Source organism: Rissa tridactyla, chromosome 19, assembly GCF_028500815.1.
Source record: "Rissa tridactyla isolate bRisTri1 chromosome 19, bRisTri1.patW.cur.20221130, whole genome shotgun sequence".
NCBI classification, from domain to species: Eukaryota; Metazoa; Chordata; class Aves; order Charadriiformes; family Laridae; genus Rissa; species Rissa tridactyla.
In genome coordinates, this window is record NC_071484.1 from 1235920 (window position 1) to 1258103 (window position 22184).

General features: G+C 52.7%; 1 protein-coding gene and 2 gene segments (V, D, J or C); all 3 read right to left on the reverse strand.

Annotated features, from left to right (window-relative positions):
- Nucleotides 1–7133: 7133 nt before the first annotated feature.
- LOC128919477 (T cell receptor alpha variable 26-2-like) lies at nt 7134–9048 on the reverse strand. The segment is given in 3 exon segments: nt 7134–7259; nt 7891–8171; nt 8997–9048. Coding segments are annotated over 3 exon segments (459 nt in total).
- A 1909-nt stretch (nt 9049–10957) lies between these two features.
- On the reverse strand, nt 10958–16124 carry LOC128919478 (uncharacterized). Its single transcript, XM_054224787.1, has 4 exons — nt 16065–16124; nt 14893–15188; nt 13267–13396; nt 10958–11088 (listed from the first exon to the last, which is right to left on the reverse strand). The coding sequence occupies exons 1-4, from the start codon at nt 16111–16113 to the stop codon at nt 10958–10960; spliced, it is 606 nt and encodes a 201-aa protein (XP_054080762.1). The 5' UTR covers nt 16114–16124.
- A 4794-nt stretch (nt 16125–20918) lies between these two features.
- Nucleotides 20919–21760, reverse strand: LOC128919479 (T cell receptor delta variable 1-like). The segment is given in 2 exon segments: nt 20919–21307; nt 21715–21760. Coding segments are annotated over 2 exon segments (435 nt in total).
- Between the last annotated feature and the right edge of the window lie 424 nt (nt 21761–22184).

Sequence of the window (22184 nt, forward strand, 5' to 3'; positions counted from 1 at the left end):
GAATGCATGAACATTCCCAGGGTAGCCAAACCATGTTTTCTTCTGCTCTGCAAATGAATGTTGCTTCTGCCTTTCTCTGCTTTTTGAAGAGAGGGTATTTCCCTTCAAGTGTTTCCCTCCTCCCTTCAAGGAGACAGGTTCACTACTCTATCACTTCTGATGTCCCAGCCTCAGTGTCTGCAGCCTGAGGGGAGGCTGGCTTGTCCCAGAGACATACCCTTCTGCTGCCACATGAGTGTGTCACTGTGGCACTGCTCCCTTTGCAAGGGCAGAGGCTGGGCCCAGACCCTTGAGCAGATCAACAAGGCCAGGCAGGAGCTTCCAGCACTGCAGGATTTTTTTTTTTTTTTTGATTGTAATGTGGGAATTCTTTGTTGGGCTGCAGGAATGGGGATGTTCTCTAGTTTTTATCTTTTCCTTCACACGCAGACCTGAGACGTGGAGAGGCTCAATGGCTGGAAAGGCCATGACAGCTTCGACTCTGCTGTGGCTTCGCTGTGTCTTACAGTGAGAAAGAAGCTGACTGAACCCCTGCCACACCCTTGAGCTCACTAAAGGTGATGGGGCTGGACAGTGTCTCATTTGTTCCTTACCTGTAGGGTCTGAAGGACTTGCCTGGAGTCCTCTAGAGGGGCTGAGAGCTGTTGTCAGGGGTCCTGCTTCTCCGTGGAGCGTGTGCATGATTGTGCTCAAGTATATGTTCCTCTGGCTGTGCTCATGTCGGCATTAGCCCACACACGTGTAACACACATGCAAATATGTGTGTGCACAAATGGTCTGTGTGTGTGTGTGTGTGTGTTTGGGCAATTGTGTCCATAAGTGTGTATGTGTTATAGCACACACACGTGCCTTCATGCAGGAGAGCATGAATGTGTGTGACTGCTCTGCGTATGCGTAATTGTGCGGGCGTAGGTGTGTGCAGATGTGTGCTTTGGTGTGTGTACATCTGTGTAGAGGAGCATAAATGTCATCTGTATGCAAATGCATGTGTGCAGGAGCATGCATACGTATAAACGTGTGTGTGTGAATATCTGTGTGTACCTGTTGGTGGGCGGAGTGGCCATGCATGTTGCTATGGACATGGGCTCCTTTGGAAAAGTGTGTGCACACACCTCGTTATAAGTGCACAGGTATGAGTTGCTCTTTGGGTGTGTGTCAGCTGACGTGTGTGGTTGTGCTCATGTGTGTGAGTTTGTGTGTGCACTGAAGTGGAAATTCAACTTGTAACTGCTCAGCAGTGGTGATTTGTGACCAAGGAATGACCTGCCACAGAGGGCACAAAGGCCCAAATGCAGCAGGGGATAAAGTGGCTGGCAGCAGGAATGCAGAGACAGAAGGACTCTCTGGAAGGGAGAGCAGTTTCCCTTGGTGATGAGATGAGAAACAGCTGCAGCATTGTCTTGTACCAACCCTGGAATGGGAATGGTGAGTGGCCACCTTTGGGCAGCAGAGCTGGTGCTGGGGGATAAACCCAATGCCAGGCTGAGGTGTCCCATGCACCATTCACAGGACTGGTGCTGCTGCCAGTGTATGTAAGGAATCGGCTTCTGACACATATTTCCAGACTCCTTGTAGAACTGCTTATGGTGGTAGGACTCTGGCCAATACATTGATCATTTGGTGGTTGGTTTGGTTTCTTTTTTTAAATCTAAGCATAAGCATGTGTTTCATTTGCCTCAACTGGTACAATAAAATTCCCCAACAGCACACATATTTGTATCTCCATGCCTGTGAGTGTGCATACCTCGGTGTGCATATGGCTGTGCATGTGTGTGCACCCATGAGGGTAAGTCAAAGGTCTTGATGAAGTCAAGGTACACCCCAGGCAGTGCCCCTCCCCTTCCCACAGTGCCTGTCAGCTCCTCATGGAAAGCAGTGAGGTTGGTGAGGCATCATTTGCCCTCAGTAAAACCATGTCAGCTGCTCCCAATTCCCTTCTTGCCTTTCATGCATTTAGAGAAGTTTCTTGAGAGTATTGTCTCCATCTTCCTTCCAGGGACTGAGTAGAGGCTGTCCGGTCCGATCCTTGAACGCCCTTGGATCCCAAGTGATCCCATGAACTTGTGTTTGTCCATATGGTAGTAAAAGATCCTTAATTCCTTATTCTTCTACTGTGGGTGCTGCTTCATTCCCATAGAGTCTGTGGGGAGGGTGAGGGATGTGGTTGGCCTGAGGAGAAACCATACCAGTAAAATGTTAGGTGAAATAGAGACTGGGTATGTCAATCTTTTCCCTGTCATTTGTCACCAGGTTGCCATCCTCACCGAACAATAAGCCCACATATACTTAGCTTTCCAAGCACCCCCATCCCATGGTGAAACCCCCTGTCCAAGGTACTCGAGGACAGATGGATAGCAGACAGAAAGCTTCCGTGTGGGTGGAAGGACTGAAGCTGGGCACATCACTCTCACTCAGCTGCATCTCCCCTTCCCACCAAGTGCAGATCAGTCTCCCCTCAACCACACTGATGCCTTGGACACAGGACTTGCAGAAGATGCAAGTCTAACACCTGTGTTGTGATCCTGGACAGTGTAGACAGCTTCTCTTTGGGCGAGAGTCTTCTCAACTAACTCTAGATGCATAAAGACCTGTATAAGTGTGTGTATGTGTGTGTGTTGTCTAGTCTACCAGCTGTCTAGTCCCCCTTGTCAACAGAAGAAAAACAGGCGTTTGGAAGGCATGGATTGCCTGCTGTGTATGAGACAGGATGAACTGAGGCTTGGCAGTGTCTATTTCTCTCTGCTGATGATCAATGAAGCTTCAATTCTAATGCTCCCACCTCCCTCTGTTCCCTCCTGGGTAAACTCAGAATGCCTCCCAGTGCTCTAAAGACCACCACTTGGAAAGGCTCACAAACCCCATCCAGAAGCAGCTCTCCAACAGAACACTGGAGGAGTTGTCCTCCCACAGGTTTGTATCCCAGGTTGCCAAGTGCCTCATTTTGTCAGGGATTCACCTGTGTCCCTAAATAATTCCCAGCAGCTGGCTCACTGCTTTAGGAAATGGGCATGTATTTCTATGTTTAGTTTGACATTTTCTGGAAGGATTTATGTCCCACTCTTGGGGCTGTTTCAGAGAATCATGCTCTGGTTCAACAGAAAATTTGGCAATGTCTGGTATCTCAAAAGCCATTACTTCTAACAGAAGGCAGTCAACAAAATTCACACTCCTCTTCCTTCCCCCTATCCAGTATCTGGAGGTACTTTGTTCTTTCTAATTAAAAATATGCAAATCACTATGCTTCATGCTAGATGTGTCAGGACATTTCCACATCTGAAACCCCACATCAGTTTTTAACAATCCATCGTTCCACCCATTTTGGACTCTGTTGTGGAAACCCTTCAATGAGATTGGCAAAGTCCCCAAACTGCAGAACTGTGAAAGGCTGGCTGGGCAGCAACTCTCTCCTCACACTCATTGGGAGGACGTCAGCACTTGCAAAGGGCACTTGCTTTTCCCGTTCCAATTTTCATTTGAGGCATCATGTTCTCAAAGCTCTTCTTTCTGCAAACGGACAATGAAGGGGGTCCATGTGACCACTTCGAAAGGAGGAGGCATCAAGATGGCAGACACACCTTTAAGATCAGTGTGGAACTGATTTCACCTGAGTGTAGAGCTCTCCATTGAGTTGATTGAATCCATACTGAACATCCTCTCCTCCCTTCTGGAGCAGTGGTGCTTCTGGAGGTGATTTTCCTGTGTCCACCTGTCCTGGGCACTTGGCTCTTAGACCTTCAGCCAGGCCCAGGCACCAGTGCCAAGGACAGGCTGATGCCCGCCCTTGTCAGCTGTGCTCTCTTTCTCAGGGGCACTTGGGAAAATCGCTGCGACAGACCACTGAGGCTGGAGAAAAGAACCTGAGCCTGGGTGTGTCCTCAGGTAGCCATCACTGTTTGTCATTCCTTGCTTTTGGGGGAGAACTGTGTCTGTGGAGTGTTGAAGCACTCTGCAGCCCTGGAGAGCAATCAAAAGCAGGACCTGAAATGTCCAGGGGACCTGAGACACAAAGGAGTGTGGGACACTGAAGTCTCCTGTCAATTCCCCATCAATGCTTCCTAAAGCCCTCAGAGATAAACAGGGGCATTCAAAGCCTGCAACAGGGCTGGCAGAGCAGACCCACATCACTTGGGAGAGGCAGGCCATCCTGCAGCAGTACTAGGACAATTACAATCTAGCCTAGGCTTTCTCAGGTGAAGTGGATGATGCTTCATGAGCAACCATTGTGTTCCCTATGGGAGCAAATGAGATCACTGTGATGTGGTTACCAGTTGTTGGAGAGAGAAACCAGCACGGAATCAGGGACATAGGGGTTCCTCCCAGTTGAGCACTGGTGGTTTTCCTGAGAAGGAGAAGAGACATGAAAAAGAGTGGGACCACTCTCTGGCAGTGGATGAGTGCAGGAAGGGTTTAACCAGAGAATCTTGTTCAGCATCTGGCTGATGGGTCTTTTACACTTGATGACACTCAGATGCAGGGCAAGGAAGGGCTCTTCCCTTCCAGAGCTACTCATTCTCCAGCTGTGGCCATCAGTGGAACCACAGGGAAAGGGAAGAAGCACACAAGCTGATAGGTTACTTGCCCTGAGGACTCACGCCAGTGTACCAGCTCTTTTAAGCAGAGGGCATTTACAAGCCTGGTTTGGCTTCTTTATGGTTTAGCCTCTTGCCACAAGTCAGGTTTCTTGGTTCTATTCACCAGCAAAGACCCTGGATCTAGACACAGCTGTAAAAGTCACATTGGCATGTGCTTCACAGCAGCACAGGCTGGGGAGGCAGAGGCCCACCCTCACCACAGCCCCAGGTGCCACTGCTGGGCAGGCTGAGCTCAGAGCTCCATGCAAGCAGTGGCAGGGAGGGAACTGCTCCTCAGAGCACCCCCACGTTTCTGTGCACTGCTGCCAGCTGTGGGCACCAGTGTGGGCTCAGTGCACAGAAATAGGCAGCGCTGTCCTGGAGCTCGGTGTCTTGCACATGCAGAAGCACCTGGGAGTCCTTTGCAGACAGTGTGGAGGAGAACCTCCCTGATGCCTCGTGAGCTCTGTACTTGCTTACTCATAGCAGCATCTGAAGGGACTGGGTCTGGTGCTGCTGGTACCAGAAGATGTAGGGATTGGAATCGCTGGTGGAGAAATTGCAATGCCGCGTTGCCTTGTGTCCCACCTGGATGGTCATTTCTGCTGGGAACTGGAGCACAGAGTCCTTTTGGGCATGACCTGTAAAGTCAGAAAGAGCTTTCAGCTTTGCTTGCCAATGGACCTGTCCATCTACAACTTCATCAGTTTGCTCACTGTCCCCACTGTCCATCTCACTTTTCCTAGCCTAAGAAATGACGAGTTGTTTGCCCTTGTTTATTCTGCAGCTTCTTGTTTATGACCATCCCTACAGAGATTGGTAGCATTGTATCCAATACAAACAGCAGAGAAGCTGCTCTATGCCACGTTGGTCCATTCCCCAGCACCTTTCCCTCTTTTCAGGCTTAATATGCATTAGCAGCACATTCAGGAATGCTGAGCAGCTGCAAAGTTCAGGTGAGGTCTTGTTCCTCCTTTGATGCCCATTACTCCTGACATCTCCCAGATTATTTGCTGTACCCATATGCAGCCCCTGATCTCCCTACGGATACACTCCCGGGTGTCCTAGGCAGTCAGCACTCACATCTCCTCCCTTCCACCACCAGATGCACAAACTCTTGCCTCAGTCTCCCCAGCCTGAAAGTCACATCTCACCAAAGTCAGCCAGTCCCACCAGGGCTGACAGGAAAATCAGGACCATGTCACGCTCTCTCTTCAGGGGGTGCCCAGGGACCTACGAGCATGAGAGACCCGAGGCTTGCACCTTCACCTCTTCTTCTACCTCTGCCCGATCAAAGAGGCCTCCAAACCACAGCCCAGAGGGTGGAGCAAAACTCTCGCCCTCCTGCTCCAGCCAGGCCTCTTTGGGCCTGTCCCTCGACCTCTACCACAAGGCAGCCCTCTAGAGACATAAAAGAATCATGGTTTGAGTAGTGTCCCTCTAAGGGACAGGGATCCCTCGAGAACTTCTCCTGACACCCACCACCTAGCCAGCTGCACAGGCCTGCACCCAGCTCTGCAGGAGAGAGAGAAGGCACCCCTGCACCCACCCATGTCCACCCTGTCCCTGGGACTGTCTGGATGGAGAGAGGACCAGGCACACACTGAAGTGCCTTGGACCCAGGTGTCACACACTCTTTCCCTTCTCCTCTGGCCATAGAGGAGGAACCTGAAGAGAAACATCTCTGTGAAGAGCATCTGCTCCAGAAACCAGCTGCACAGGGACAGACACACTGCCTCACTCTGGCAGGGAGAGGACATGGCAACACAGCTCTCTGTTGTGCAGGCAGTCCTTCTGTGTCCCTTCTCCTACCCACATTACACACAGCCTCCAGATGCTTCTCCCACCCTGAGCCCCAGAACCTCAATACCCAGGCAAGCAAAAGGCCTACTTGATTTTCATGTCTTCTGGTGTCTGCTGCCTGGAGCAGGGCTCCTCCGCCTCTTCTCACCCAGGGCCTTTCTCACACAGTTGGCAGGGACTGCAGGAAGCACGTTCTTGGCACAGCAGCCCCCATTCACAACCACGCTCCCACAAGGCCTTTACTGTCCTGTTGTTCAGTCGAGGCCATTTCAGAAGGACAGTGGGCTGCCGTCTGCTCTCCAATGACTGCAAACCTGCCAGGAGTTCCCTTGGAATACAACTATGGCTGCCACTACAGGCCCCAGCTGAGGCATGGAAGAGACCTGAGCCTTTCCTCTCTGCCCCTGAAGCCTCTGAACACAGATTGTCCCAGCTCTCTCAGCTCCTACAGCCACACAGGCCTCACTGGGGACTAGCTGGGCCCAGGACCCCATGCACAGAGGTCCCTTTCCAGCTCTCCCCATAGACCTTCAGCCCATGGGCTAACATAGCACATCTCTTTGGGGCTCCCTCCTGAGTCTGACCTTGAGTCTCAGATGTGTCTTTCAGCCAGTGCCCTGCTCAGGCTTCTCTCCTGTCTCCTGGACTTCCCTTCAACACCAAAGGCTCTCAGTCTGAGGTTAAGGGGAATCCTGTGCCCCAAGCTCTATGTTCTGATCACCAGGCACTGCAGGAGACACTTGAAGGTGTCTGTGACAATCAGTATCTCCTTCTTAAATTGGTGCCAAAGTAGAACTGCAGGCTCCACAGGACGCCTTTGCACACCAGCAGGAGCACACCAGAAGCAGAGTGTGGAGCTGGAGGATTCAAGTTGTAAGTGTGTAGCTGAGCAGATCGACAAAGTTGCCACTTGTGGTTGTGTTTTCAAAGTAAGGGCTTGTGTTGGCACTGCAGGAGTTGGGTCTTCCTGTTCTAAGAGAGCCTGGCGACGTGAGTGGGGTGGAAGAGATCCCCAGTCCCTGCCCATAGAGCAGCAGCAGCAGTCCGTGCAGTCTGTGCAGTCCGTGCAGCCGGCGGTCCGTGCGGCAGGAGCGAGGGCTGGGCAGCTGCCCGTGGGCAGGAGGATCTCTGCCGCCCACCGCCCTTTGCAGAGCAGAAAGGCGCTGCTCCTGTCCGGGCGCCAGCGGGGCCGGCGGACGCCATCGCTCCTTGCCGGGCCACGCCGGACACGGCCAGCGCTCCGGGCGCCATTCCTGCCCCGGCGGCGGCGGCAGTGTGGCGGGGGATTTCTGTGTGCGTCCCGCTGGGCGTGCGGGTTGCCGCTGCCGGGGCCAGTGAGGCGAGGGAAGCGGCCCGGGCCGAGGGGCCAGTTGTTGCCGTTTGGGCCGAGGCGGCATCGCCCCCTTGCGGGCCCGCCCGGGGCTGTCCCCTTGGCCCCGACACACACGCCCGGCCCCGCCCGCGACGGTTCCTGCCCGGCCGCAGCCCCGGCTCCTCTCCCCGTGTCTCCCAGGGCGCAGTAATACACCGCCGCGTCCCCGCGCCGGGGCCGGGCGAGCCACAGGGCGCTGGAGCGGCGGTCTGCTGACACCCACAGCCGCCCCGGTGGGTCCCGCACTGGTTTATCTCCAGTGACACCCGTTACAATATGATGCGGTGCCTGGTCTGGAAGGTGACGGTACCATTGAACGTTCATGTCCCCCTGAATGCTGGGGTGCGAGCAGTTGATGTTGATGCCGGTGCCCTCGGGGGTCTGTGCCGACGGCTCCTGCAGCACCTGGGCTCTGCCCACAGCCACTGCTGAGAAAGAGAAGGAAAGACCAAAAATCAAGAATGGTCGCCCAGCTCTGATGCCTCTTTTCCCCAAGAAATCATTACAAAGAGTGGCAGTAAGACAGAGACAGACTGGCACAACTGGGGACAGGGAGCTCATCAAGAAGGATGGAGAGTGATCCTGGCATGTGTGGAACAAGGGGAGCAGTCTGGGAGGGAAATTGCAAATGATGCATGGAGAGACAGAAGGAAAGTCAGGTGCATGGATGAATGATGAGAGGCAGAAGGACAGGAAAGGTGTGTTACAGTGAAGGATGGAGGGAAGAATTCAGAAGTATAAAAGGTGAATGCACAGGGGGATGAGTGGATGTATGGCACGATGCAGAAAGCAAACTTGTGCCTACATATATGAGAGAAGCAGAGGGTAAAAAGAGAAACGGACCTCAGGGAGCAGGAAGAGGGGTTAGGGATGGTAGTTGCATGGAGAGATGGGTCAGAAAATCAGTGAGGGAAGAGAGGAAGAGTAGACAGGGAGAGGGGTTCTTAGAGTGAAGGAGAGAGGGCTATATTGAGGCCAATTAGGAATGCGGAATGCACAGGGGAAGGAAAGGGTGCATGAACAATGAGGCGTGCGTGCATGCAAGGAGGCTTGTACCAATAGAGGTGGTGAAGAAAGAGGGAGAAGAAGAATAGGAAGACTCGGAGGGTTTGGAAAGGGGCACAAAAGATGTCAGACGCAGGAGGGGGAAGGAGAGGCTGAAGAAGGAGAGGGAAGAGTTGGCGCTGGGCTCCCCGGGGAACACGCCGGGCACAGCCCTGGACCCATCCACCGTCGCCAGACCCACGCACCCAGCAGCACCGCGGCCAGCCCCGCCAGCCCTGTGCCCCGGCACGGCTGCATCCCGCCGCTCCGCCGCTCGCGCCTCGCTGCCCCCCGCCAGCCCCAGCTCTGCTCCGGCCGCTCCGCCTCCTCTCCACCGCCTCCTCTCCTCTCCGCCGCCGCCAGCTCCGTCCCGGAGCTCAGCTCTGTGCCGGCGCCGCTCGGGGGCTGCTCCGGGCTCAGAGCGCTCCGGGACTCCGCACGGATACCACTTTGCCCAGCTTGGAAATGGACTCTCCCTGTCCTCCAGCAAGAAGAAGCCTGCATAGCGCCAGCTGCAACCTGGCACAGCAGCGGGGCCTTGGCACAGCAGATGGTCCAGCTTCCCATATGAAATCCTACAGATTTCTCCCCATGCTAGGTGATGTCCATTGACGCTGCTCAGTCACTTAGCACTTCCAGTGTCTTCGTCCTTTGTCTCTTCTCTCTGATCAAGTAGTTGTAGAAAGCAAGAAGGTCTCCCCTGAGCCTTTCCTTTTCCGAGGTGGTCAGGCCCAGTTCTCTCAGGCTCTCCTCGCACGTCATGTTTACCCGCCCCCTATCTGCTTTGGTGGCCTTTGTTGGACTTGCTTCAGTAGGTCAATATCCTTCTTGGACGAAGGCACCTCAGCCTGGAGGCAGTGCTCCAGATGTGGTCTCACATGGGCCAGAGGGGCAGGGTCACCTTCCTGGACCTGTGGGCTACGCTTTGACTAATCCAGCTCAGGATGCACTTGACCTTTGCTGCAAGGGCACACTGTGGTCTTACGTTCAGCTTGCTGTCCTTATACCCCACATCCTTTTCTGTCGATCTGCTTCCTAGGCAGCCAGCTCCCAGCTTACATGAGTTCATGGGCTGGTTCCTCCATCAGATACAAAACATTGCCCTTGCACTTTTTGGCCTTCATGAGGCTCCAGTCAGCCCATTTCTCCATAGGCACAACTCTTTGAGCCTGGTAGTCCAGCCAATTTTCCACCCATTTTATCATCCTCTTAATGAACCCATTCATCTCCAATTTGGTCATAAAGAAGAATGGGAGAGGGTATCAAAGTTCCTTCTGAACTCCAGGTACCCATATCCCCTGCCCTTGCCCTCTCCACAGTGCCTGTTACCTCCTGAGAAAGCAATGCACTTGGCCCTTGGCTTCATGTTCTTTTCATTCAGTACCTGTTTGGGACACACTCTCAGCCCCTGCCTGACACAGCACCAGGCCAATGAGCTGAACAACTCCGTTGGGCCTTAGCTTGGGCATGAGAGGGGCCCTGTGTCCTAACCCAGATATCCCTGACATGGTATTGGAAGCAGATCCACTCAGGGACGGCCAGCACATGGTGGGCAGGATTTCTCAGCCTTCACCTTGCCCAGAAAGCAATCCCCATCCTTTGAACTGTCTAGCACTGGGGAGAGCAGCTGTGTCCTGGCCTGGAGAGGCAGGGAGCGGGGACTGCCGGCCACGCTGAGGTGCTCCTGATATTGTCACACTGAATTCAACTCAGGATCGAAATTGGAGTGGAACCATCCTTGTTGTGGCATGAAATGGGCAGCAGCAGAGTGTCAGCTGTGGAGAGGCAGAAGAAGGAGATCTCAGAAGGCAGGGGCTGCATTTCAGTGCCTCTTCCCTGGGTGGATCTCCAGCAGGCTGGTGCCATCACCGCTCAGCTGCACTCGGGCTCCTTCTAATCCTGGGAACCTGCTGCTCTGTGGTACTCATGGAGAGAGCAGGGGAGATTGTCCTCACTATGACCTGCACATTCCCTCCTGAGGAGGGACAACAAGGACATACACACACACTCACACAGACTTATGCACACTGGTGTGGAATCATAAACAAATTTGCGCTCCCGTATCCATTCACAAAAAGCTGGCTGCACTCAAAAGCACACAAGATGGAAACACATAAAAATGCACTGTGGGCTCTGCTGAGGACATCTGGGGACAACCACAGCAAGGCTAGGGCATTCTGGGATAGTACAAGGCCCCTGGCATGCCCATGGTGTCTTTGATGTACTCACAGACTGCAAGGAGACAGTCAAAACTGGCCAGTTTCCTGAGGGCAGTGTGAGGCAGGATGTTGTCATAACCTAGCAGCGCAACGCACACAGCCGGGAAGGCAACATCAAGTGACCATTGGGGTGAGCTGAGGAGGGAGGGCAAGAGAAGGATGTGGCACTTCCTTATGCACAGGAGCCCATGGGTGTCTAGGTGAGGACGGCTGGAGCTTCTTTCTCAGAACGACACTTCAAACAGCCCCAACAGAGTGGCCTATGTTGAGGCATCTTTCCTGCCCTGGAACCATACAGCACTTGAGCTGACTCTTCTGTCCACACTGCTGCATTCCTGCCCTGGAAATCCTGGGGCCTTTCATCCCACTGATCACAGGAAGCCTTCACTGGGGAATGAGGAATGTGCATGAAAGCACTCTGGAAATGAAAAGGCAGCAGTGTTGGAAACCAAAGCACAGCCCATATCATTAGCTGCGATGGTTTGCATTCAAGATGAGCTTGTGCAAAAATTGTTACCTCTGCAAAGGGTGCCTCTGGTGCTGCGGCAATGAAGGGCAGGTATAAAAGCCAGCCAAGTCCCTGCTCTCTCATCCACTTCCCTGGCCTCCTTGTCCTTGGGAACCAGGTGAGTCTGCAGCTCCTTCTCCTTCTTTTCCTAAGTGAGATCTCTCCTTGATGGACATCTCAGCTCATATTGTCTGTGGCCTGTGCTGGGGCTTGGATGTTCTTGTCAGAGGGGCGAGCGTCTGCTTAGCGAGAGGCTGGGACATGGCAGAGCGATCTTTTGGTTTATGCACTAGGGAAGATCCTCCATGGTCCAGGCTGCTCTTTGTAGGGCAATATGGACCATGGGGCTCTGGGCTGAGCCTTGAGCTCCCCACTCAGTAGTGGCCGTAGATTCTTTGTGACGGGGAAACAAGGCTGCTTCTCATTCACCCTTGTGCGCTTCACTGTCTGTATCCTCTCTCCCAGGTGCACCTCCAAACCCTTATAGAATGTCCTGCTACAACCAGTGCCTGCCCTGCCGGCCCTGTGGCCCCACCCCACTGGCCAACAGCTGCAATGAGCCCTGTGTCAGGCAGTGCCAGAATTCCTGCGTTGTCATTGAGCCTCCTGCTGTGGTGGTGACCCTGCCCGGCCCCATCCTCAGCTCCTTCCCACAGAACACCGTTGTGGGATCCTCCACCTCCGCTGCTGTTGGCAGCATCCTCAGCTGTGATGGAGTGCCCATCACCTCTGGGTGCTGTGACCTCTCTGGCATTTCCAGCCGCTACTGTGGCAGAAGGTCCCTCCTCTGATAAAGATGCTGGGAAAGACCCAGGGAGATTCCCTGAGGAACTCAGAACATCATGCTGGGCAAAGGATCAGGATTTGGGATGTGTTTGCAGTGTAGCTGAACGGCTTTGTCCTTCTTTCATTTTCCTTGCTTCGTTCAATTCCCCTTGGCAGCAAGGTCCCACCAAGACGTGCCTGGTGGGGATCATCTTTCTCCTCTCCTTCTATGGGGCAGGCAGACAGACATCATGTGAAGACTTCTACATGGTCAAGCACAGCAGACTCTTGACTGCCTCCAGGGCCCCCTACACTCCTGTCCTTCATTTGGAATGACTTCCTTTCCGTCTTTGGACTCATTAAAGCTCCATTGCATTTAAGCCTGGCCTCCATGTAGTCCTTTCCTCTGTGGACACTCCCCAGGCTGCCAAAGGAGAAAGGTGTTGCTCTGGGGTGGAAGGGGGTGAGGGCACAAGGAGACCCGTCTCCATTCTCAGAGGAGTGGGAGGTTGGGACAGCCTGCAGTGGCTCCTCTCTTGAGCACCATTCCTTGGAGCTAAGGAAGATATTCCGAGTTGCTCTACTTCCAGTGAGCATCAGACCTTGCCTTGATCTGTGTCTCCCCACAAATGCCATGGAAGGTAGGAGACCCTGAGGTGTCAGCATCCCCACGAGCTCTTGAGGAAGGGTGTCCCTCTTGCTATGGCCAGAACTGCTCTGGGGTTGTGCGGTGATGGGTGTGATGCTCCGGAACATGATTTGTTTTGCAGAATGTCTAGAGTGCTAATACAGGGAACAGCCCTTAGGATGGCCAGCTCTACAAAAATGATTCTGGAAAGGCAGGAAAAGGGCACAGGATCCATGTGGGTTTTACAGCTCCAATTAAGGGCACTGTAGCCAAAAGTTCTTTTCTTTCTTTTCTTTTTAATGGTGATTTAAACCATCTACTGACAGAACAGCGTCTGTTCTTTACACCTTTCTTACTCCCTTGCTGAACTCCTTGATTTACACCCCAAGAAATAAGGACGTGAAGCTGCTGATACTTGTTCGTGTACAATACACTTCTGGCAGGGTCGTAGTTGTTGACAGTAGAAACGATGACAAGATCTGTTTCCTTTGATGAAAATGATCTGAAATCATGATTGACCAAAGCTGTGTAACCCTTCTGTGGATGAGATCTGCACAGTGTCCTGTGCCCTGTCAGGGGGACAACACATTGTCCTGTGCTGTGGGAGTGACAGAGCACTGGCCTGGCAGGCCCGGGGAAGTTGCCAAGGCTCTTTCCTTAGAGATATTCAAAAGCCACCTAGACACCATCCTGGGCAACTGGCTCTAGGTGCCCTTGCTTGAGCAGGGAGGTTGGACCAGATGACCTGCAGGGCTCCCTTCCAACCTCAGCTATTCTGTGATTCTCTCATTCTGTGACAGCAATTGATGTAGCGCAGTTCTGGGTTCCATCATCTGAAGGGCTGTCAGGTTATCTATACTGGTCCTCTCTTTCTTTCTAGTCTTAATGCTAACAAATAGCATTTTAAGGAATGCTGTGAAGAGGCTGAGTGCCTTTCTTACTGTGATCAGTCAGTGTCATTTCTGGTGCCCCAGCCTCAGTGTCTGCAACCTGTGGGGAGTCTGGCTTGTCCCAGGTGTGCCACACTCCGATGATCCCATGAACTTGTGTATGTCCAAATTGTATTAAGAGCTCCTTAGTTCCATATTCTTCTACTGTGGGTGCTGCTACATTCCCAGAGAGTCTGTGGGGCTGTGATGAGTGTCCTCCCCAACACAGTAGAGTGAGGGGCAACGCCTGTCCCTGTGTGGGGAGCCTCTGCAGCAGCAGCTGCTGTTCATGGGGATGTTTCCCTTGAGATGTTTCCTTTGTTTCCCCCACCACAGTACCCAGGGATTAAAGGACAGAAGGACCCTCTAGGGGAAGAGAGCAGTGCTCAGACACAATTTGATCATTTGTGACTGAGCAGATCCAGGACACTTGCTACCAAAAGTGCCAGTTCATCACAGCAGATGAGCAGGAGGAACTGAGCAGCTCCCACTAGAATGTTTAACGTCCCCAGCGAGAACAGGGGAATGAGGATGCATGGAGGCCCCATGCTGAGATCTGCCTACGTGAAGAAAAGGTACAGCATCTCTTTACATCAACCGCCATGGCCAATGTTCAAGAGGGAAATAACACAATGGAACCAGTTTTAAGGTGTCACCATCTCGAGACAAGACAAACTCAGTCACTGTCAGGGAGGATGTATGTGCCTGTGGTTATTAGGAGTGGTGAAGACGAATAAATCGCTAATATGTACATGCAATGGCTCATGTGCGTGCTGCTTGTGTTTTACCAGACTTCCAATGCATTGGCTATAGGAAGACTGTGCCTTCATTTAGTGTGGTATGGGACTATTTAAGACCATGGTTGCATAAATCAATGTGTGGAATGGACAGAAAACATTCCATCACAGGATCTTGTCCTGCAGATCCCTGGGTGTACAGAGGAAGCAGCACTGCCAGGGCACACCTGACAGCCCCTTCCCCCACCCTCAGCCTTGCACAGACACATCCCCTCCCTCCCCTGGGTTCTTGCACAGCCAAGGAAGCTCCCTGCACCGGGGTGTCTTGCACTGCACAGAGGTACAAGGCACTGTCAGAGAGCTTGACTTCCTCCAGCTGGAGGAGGCTGTATTTCTCGGTGGTGTTCAGCACGGTGGTGAGATGGCCACTGGGCTTGCGGCCAGCTGCTACCTGATAGGAGACCAGCTGGGGACCTTGGCCTTTCCTCTGCTGGTACCAAAGCAAGGCATAAAAGCTGGAAGTCTGGTATGTGCAGGTTGTCTGGAAGGTGTCTCCCTGCTTCACTGTGACTTGTCCTTCTTGCTGGGTGACAGTGATCTGTCCCATGGTGCCTGGAAGAAAGCGAAGGTCAGCAGCTCAGCAGGGGAAGAAAACCACCAGCACATGTGAAAAGCAAGCATAGAAGGCTCCCTGTCATCTGCCTTAGAGGAAAATCCTGAGGCCTGGGGACAGTCAGGTGGAGAGGAGTTTGAGTAGCAATGTGGAGCTCTGAGCTCAGTGTGGATCTTGAGAAGAGCTGTGCTGAGTCCCTGCTCCTCCTTGCTCCTCCTGCTCCTCCTCCCTGCTCCTGCTCCTACTACCCAGAGAACCAGGGAACAGCCTTTCATGCCTAGAGTTTGCATGCTGGGACCAGCACAACTCCATCATGTTGAGGCATCCATAGGGCTCTGTCAAAAAGATTCATCCTGCTTCCCCATCCCTCTCATCTCTGAGGGCTCCTAGCTCCCTGAGTATATACAATGGTGAGCTGAATGGTAGAAAGATGGATCCCCGACTGAGTCAACAACCAGGGGAAAACTGGAAGCCATGGCAGACATAAGCCATCCAGGAGGCAGAATGGGACACCCAGTTAATGTCAGTGGGATGAGAGCATACAAGCTCTGCTGATTTGCATTGGAAAGAAAAAATGTGAGAGTGCAGAGAGAGATGAGATCTCCTATGGTGAGAGCAGGTGGATCAGAAGAGAGAGGCAGAGAGAAAGGTATTGATGGTGAGAGAAGAGCAGCAAAAGAGGTCTGAGGTATCTCTTCTCTCTCCTTTCAAACAGTAAGAGCGTCTTGAGAAAAATGGTGCAAAACCACAAATGTGAGCTGGTATTTCACAGTGTTTTCCTGTAATTCAAGAGTTGTTCTCTGCATGATCCTGATGAGGCTGGCAAGGGTTTCCTTGGGGGAAGAAGGATGCATTTATAGAAAGCCAGGACTTACCCAGCAGTTGCCCCAGGAAGGCCGTGAGGATGAGAGATCCAAGGTGCATGTCGACATCAATCCTCCTCTTTGTGGAGTGAGACAGAGTCAGAAAACCCCCTCCCAGCCCCGAGATAACAGAGCTGCCGGAAACAGTGTTGTTGGGGGAGCCAAGGAAGCAGCGGGGAAGAGCAGTGATCTGTTCTTCCTGTGCCTCAGATGCTGCTTCTGGGTTTCTCCCTCCTCCAGCAGCAACACCTGTGGCTCCCTCAGCCAGTGGCATTCTCAGCATTTCCCTATGAAGAGCCCCTGTGGGCTCTGAGTGTCCCAGTGGTGGGGAGAGGCTGTTCCCAGTGAGCTCACAGTGGAGTCCCCTCCTCCCCAGCGAGAATCCCCTGCTTTTCTGAACACCAGTGCTGGCTTATATTGGACGTCAGGGGTTTCTTCCACAGTGAAGTTTCAGAACTTTGCCTGGGGGCCTGAGCTCTTTGGGGACACTGCTATTTCCTTTGGGAACAGAAGTCTCTTCCATTTCTCTCACTTCTTCCCATTATTTCCTCAGCTACCTGGGAAAAACAACTCTCCCCCAGATTCCCCCAAACACAAGATGAAAGCTGCTGTGCAGCAGCCCAGGGCTTCTGGCTCTGTCCTATTCTGGTGGGATAACCCAGAGTGTGAGAGAAGAACCTGGCTCCAGAACTGATGTGTAGATGCCACAAACCCAGAGATGATAAGGACGATTTACCCTAGGAAAATGGTATAAGTTCACTGGAAAGCAGGATGAGGGATGAGTGGTGACACCCACTCCCAGGGAGAACATGGGGCACCCATTGGAGTGCTGCACTGTGAGGGCTATGGATAGGGCAGCCCTGCACCCACAGCTGAAAGGGCATGTGAAGGGGTGGGGGTACTGCAGGTGGGGACTCCTACTCCCATCCCCTTGCCATGTGAACTCCAGAGTGATCCCATGCACCACTCATGGCAGAGGGACAAATTGTTCACTGTCGTTAAGTTAACCTGACCTGAGTAGATCCAGACCAGTGCTGTGCTGAGCTGTATATATCACTTGGCAAACTTGGCAATGCTGCCACAAGCACGTCCTTGTCTTGATCTAGGAGTGAAGCACTGTGCTTTCATATAAATGCCCTTTTGATGAACAGTAGAAATTGGGAGTGGTTTATTTCTAAGGAAATGCCATGAAAACTCCAGAGATGACAATGCCTAAGATGAATCTCAGCATGGGCAGGATTTGCACTATGTGTTAAGACCCGACTCGAGCTCTACTTCATGCCCCAGAGCTGGGGCTCCCAGCACCTGAAGGGACATAACATCACCTGTGCTATGCCCCTTTACCTTCTTATCTCCAATTGGTGGTATTTTAGTCAAGACTCTGTGGAGGCAGAGTCCCATTCTTAATGGGATCAACATGCATGCATTAAAAAAAAACAACCAAAAACAAAAAAAAAAAAAAAACAAAAAACAACCAGAACTCCAAATTTCTAGTAGGAATTTCCCCTGTTCCAGACCATGGCCATTGCCTTTCACTGTTTCACTGTGCTCAAGAAGGAGTTTGGCTCCATCTGGCTCTTCATGCTCCAATCAAGTATTAGAAAAAGCTCTCAACTTTAGTTTCTCTTTTCAAGGCTGAAGAAGGCCAGTCCTCTCAGACCCTCCTCATGTCTTGTGTTAAAGAAACACAGAATTAGTAAGTTTGGAAGGGATGTCTGGAGGTCAGTGGGTCCACACACCACCTCAGGAAGTGTGACCTAGACCTGGGTGCAAAGGACCATGTCCAGATGGATTTTGTATTCCTCCAAGGATGGAGACACCACAACCTCTCTGGCCACCCTGTGCCAGGGCTCCCTCACAGTGAAAAAGGGTTTCCTGGGGTTCAGACGGAGCCTCCGTTGTTTCAGTTTGTGCCAAATGCCTGTCACTGGACACCAGGGAGAAGAGCCTGGCTCCAGTTTCTTCACAGCTCCCTTTCAGCTATTTGTATGCCTTGATGAGATCTCCCCTGAGCCTTCTCTTCTTGGGGCTGAACGGGCCCAGTTCTCTCAGCCTACCAGAGATGCTCCGGTCTCTTCATCATTAAAGTGTCCCTTTGTTTGACTGACTCCATTACGGCTGTGACATGCACTTCCCTAGTTCTAACACACACCCCCTCACCCTCTGGAGTCACAAGCACACCCACATTTGTGCGTGTCTCAAATACCAACACAGGCCCTCAGCCCATCCAATAGCCCTGCCTGCAGCCTGGGCCCTCTTACCCAGCACTGGGGTCTCTGGCTAGACTAGGCTGTTTTTCTCCAACAGACAGATACATGCAATCACCCGCTCCTCTCACAACCACCCTCACAATTGCAGATCCCTCAGATATTGCCACCATATGAGGCTCTCTAATATCCATGCACTAGCCTTGAGCTCACTTACCCATCTCTGTCTCAGACTTCAGATACAGCTTTTTCTCCCACTCTCTGGATGGGCCAGCTTGAAATATGCTGGTAGAGTCCAGATAATCACCCATGCATGTCGGGTTCAATTCACCCAGGAGAAAACACACTGAAGTCCCTGCAGTTGTTGGTCCTTTGACCTCTCACACACACATATGCAGTGTGGTGCCTCCAGTTGCTGACAGCAAGAGATATGAGCCCTGGGACACGTTCTTCCTTCTCCAGTTGCTGGCACCCAGACCTTGCTTACACCCCAGTCCCTCCAGCCCCGGCACAGAGATCGACAGGGTCTGTGACCAGAGGCCGCTTCTCCAGTTGCTGACACTGAGACCTTGCAGCACACCCTGGTCCATCCAGTTACTGGCACCCAGGCCTACAGTCCCCATGGCCATTGGTTGTTTGCCCAGTTACTGGCACCCAGATCTCTCTTGCACATCAGTCGCTCCATTTACTGGCCCTCAGACCTTGTAGCATTCGCACATGGGAAAGGGAGTGAAGGTAGACAGAAGGAAGATTAAGAAAGGATTTATGAAGAAGGTAGAGGGGACTGTGGTGATCGGGCACAGGGCTCATCCCAACAAGCGCACTGACCAGCCACTGCCTACTTGCAAGTACCTCCCTTTTTCCTTCCTCCTCTCTATTGGCTCCCCTTGCTCATCCCCAGTCCCCTCTTTCCCCCTCACCTTTGACCCTTCCCCTAAGCATTGAAAACTGGTTGAAAGATAGAGCTCAGAGGGTCGTGATTAGAGGCACAGAGTTTAGTTGGAGGTCAGTAACAAGTGGTGTTCCCCAGGGGTCAGTACTGGACCCAGTCCTAGTGAATATATTCATCAATGACCTGGATGAAGGGATAGAGAGCACCCTCAGCAAGTTTGCTGATGATACAAAACTGGGAGGAGTGGCTGACACAGCAGAAGCCTGTGCTGACATACAGTGAGACCTGGAAAGGCGTGAGAGCTGGGTGGAGAGAAACCTTATGAAATTCAATAAGGGCAAGCGTAGGGTGCTGCACGTGGGGAGGAATAACCCCATGCACCAGTACAGGTTGCGGGCTGACCTGCTGGAGAGCGGCTCTGTGGAAAAAGACCTGGGAATCCTGGTGGACAACCTGGCCTCAAACATGAGCCAGCAATGCGCCCTTGTGGACAAAAAGGCTGATGGCATCCTGGGGTGCATCAAGAACAGCGTGACCAGCAGATCGAGTGGAGGTCATCCTTCCTCTCTACTCTGCTCTGGTGAGGCTGCATCTGGAGTACTGTGTCCATTTCTGGGCTCCCCGGTTCAAGAAGGACAGGGAACTGCTGGAGAGGGTACAGCAAAGGGCTACCAAGATGATTAGGGGACTGGAACACCTCTCTCATAAAGAAAGGCTGAGGGACTTAGTATGGCAAGAGCCTTGTGCACAGAGGGACAAACTAGAGCCCAGAAATGCACATCCTGGAAATGCAGCCACCAGTGGCTTTCTGTTGGGCAGAGAACCCAGAGGGACCCAGATGCATCGCCCCAGCCAAGTACTAGTGAGTGCTCAGGGCTGGAGGGGAGACATGAAAAGCAGGCGGACAGCTCAAGTGGTTGAACAGGGAATCTTGTCCAATGCCCGGTTGATGGGTCTTGCTCACATGTCTAGGCTTTCCCTGATCCCCAGACGTAGGGCCTGGAAGTCATTTTCCCACTTTGGGCTTCTGTACCTGGGAAGTAAAGCCACATGAGCAGTCACGTCTCCTACCAAGAGCCCCCTTCTCACACAGTGTTCATTGAGGGACGCTCAGGAAAAGTTATAGCTGAAGAAGCCTCTGGGATGCTTCACCTGAACACTCACTGCTGTGTCCCACTCAGTTTCAGTGGCTCAGGGGTGTCTGCTGTGGCAATGCACCCTCATGGCAAGGCAGGCCAACAGCATCCTGGGCTGCAGCAGGAAGAGAATCACCAGCAGGACAAGGTACCCGACCCTTCCTCTCCACTCAGTGCTGGTGAGGCCACTTGTGGAGTGCTGGGTCCAGTTCTGGGCTCCCCAGTACAAGAAAGATACTGGAGTGAGCACAGCAAAATAGTGGATGGACTGGAGCATGTTTCCTCTGAGGATGGGCTGAGAGGGCTGGCAGTGTTCAGCCTGGGGAAGAGAAGGCTTGTGGGAGATCTTGGCAATGTGTGTAAATAGCTGATGGGAGGGAATGAAGAAGAGACTCTTCTCAGTAATGCCCACTGACGGGAGAAGAGTGAGTGCCCACCAGCAGAAAAACCAAAATGAACGTAGTCCTGGGAAACCTGCTCTGGCTGGCCCGGCTTTAACAGGGACTGCATGATCTCAAAAGATGCTTTCCAACCTAACCAATTCTCAGATCCTCTCCCTGCTGCACAGACTGTGCAGACAGAGACCCAGCCTCACCACAGCACCCGGGTGTGGTTCCTGGGCAAGATGAGCTTAGAGCTCCATGCAAGCAGTGGTGGGGAGGGAATCACTCCCAGGGTACACCCTCCCCTTCTTGTGCAGTGCTGCACACTGAGGGCACAGATGTGGGCTCAGTGCGCAGAGGTAGAGAGCGTTGTCCTGGAGCTCGGCGTCCCACACATGCAGAAGCACCTGGGAGTCGTCTGCAGACAGCATGGAGGAGAACCTCCCTGAATCCACATGAGCTTTGTACTTGCTCACCCACAACAGCATCTGAGGGGACTGCTTTGGGAGCTGCTGGTACCTGTAGATGAAGGCACCGGAATAGTTGGTGGAGAAATTGCAGTGCAGTGTTGTGTGGTATCCTGTCTGGATGGTCCTTTCTGGAGGGAATTGGAGCACAGAGTCCTTCTGTGCATGACCTGTAAAGGAATTCCAACATTCCTTGCATTGACCCAGCCTTCCCCTAGAATTTCAACCATCCCTACACAGGCTGGCAGCATTTGGTCAAATACACCTGGGAGAGAAGTTTCCATTTCCAGTGTAGGACTCTACCCAAGCAGCTCTCTCTTTCTCTAAACACCCGTGCAAAAATAACCCACAGAAAGGTTCTTGTGAATACTGACAGGCATGTGCAGAGTCTTCTTCCTCCTTCCATACCCATTACAGCTGACATCTCCCAGATGATTTTCCATTCCCACCTGTACTCCCTGCTCTCCCTGTGGAATGAATCCCAGTTTCCTGCAGAGTCAAACTCAAATTTCTTCTCCCACCACTGCCACAACAACCTCTTGCCCTGCTCCTCCCCAGCCTGAACCTTGTGTCTCACCAAAATATGCCAGTCCCACCAGAGCTGCCAGGAAAATCAGGACCATGTCACACTCTCCCATGCACCCCGTGTCAAAGCATGTCACAGGAAGCGGGAGTTGAAGCTTGAGAGTTCACCACTTCTCCTCCCTCTGCCAGCCCAAAGCACCCACCAACCCTCAGCACAGGGGGTGGAGCAAAACTCTTTCTCTGCTGCTGCAGACAGGAGTTTGGGACTGTCTGGCTTGGGACTCCACATCTCTGCCACGAGGAGGCTCTGCAGAGAGACTAATTGAAGTTGTTAAAGTGCTCAGCCCAAGGAACGAAACCAAACTGTGACCCTAATTTTGCAAGGGCCAAGGGGAGGTTGTTCAGCACGGGAAGGCTCGTCTTTGGGAAGTCAGGCCACAGCCAGGCTTCTCACAGTGTTCCATGTCAGAAGGTGCTTGAGCATCCCCTCAGGCAGACATAGCTTGGTGTAGAAGCGCTGCC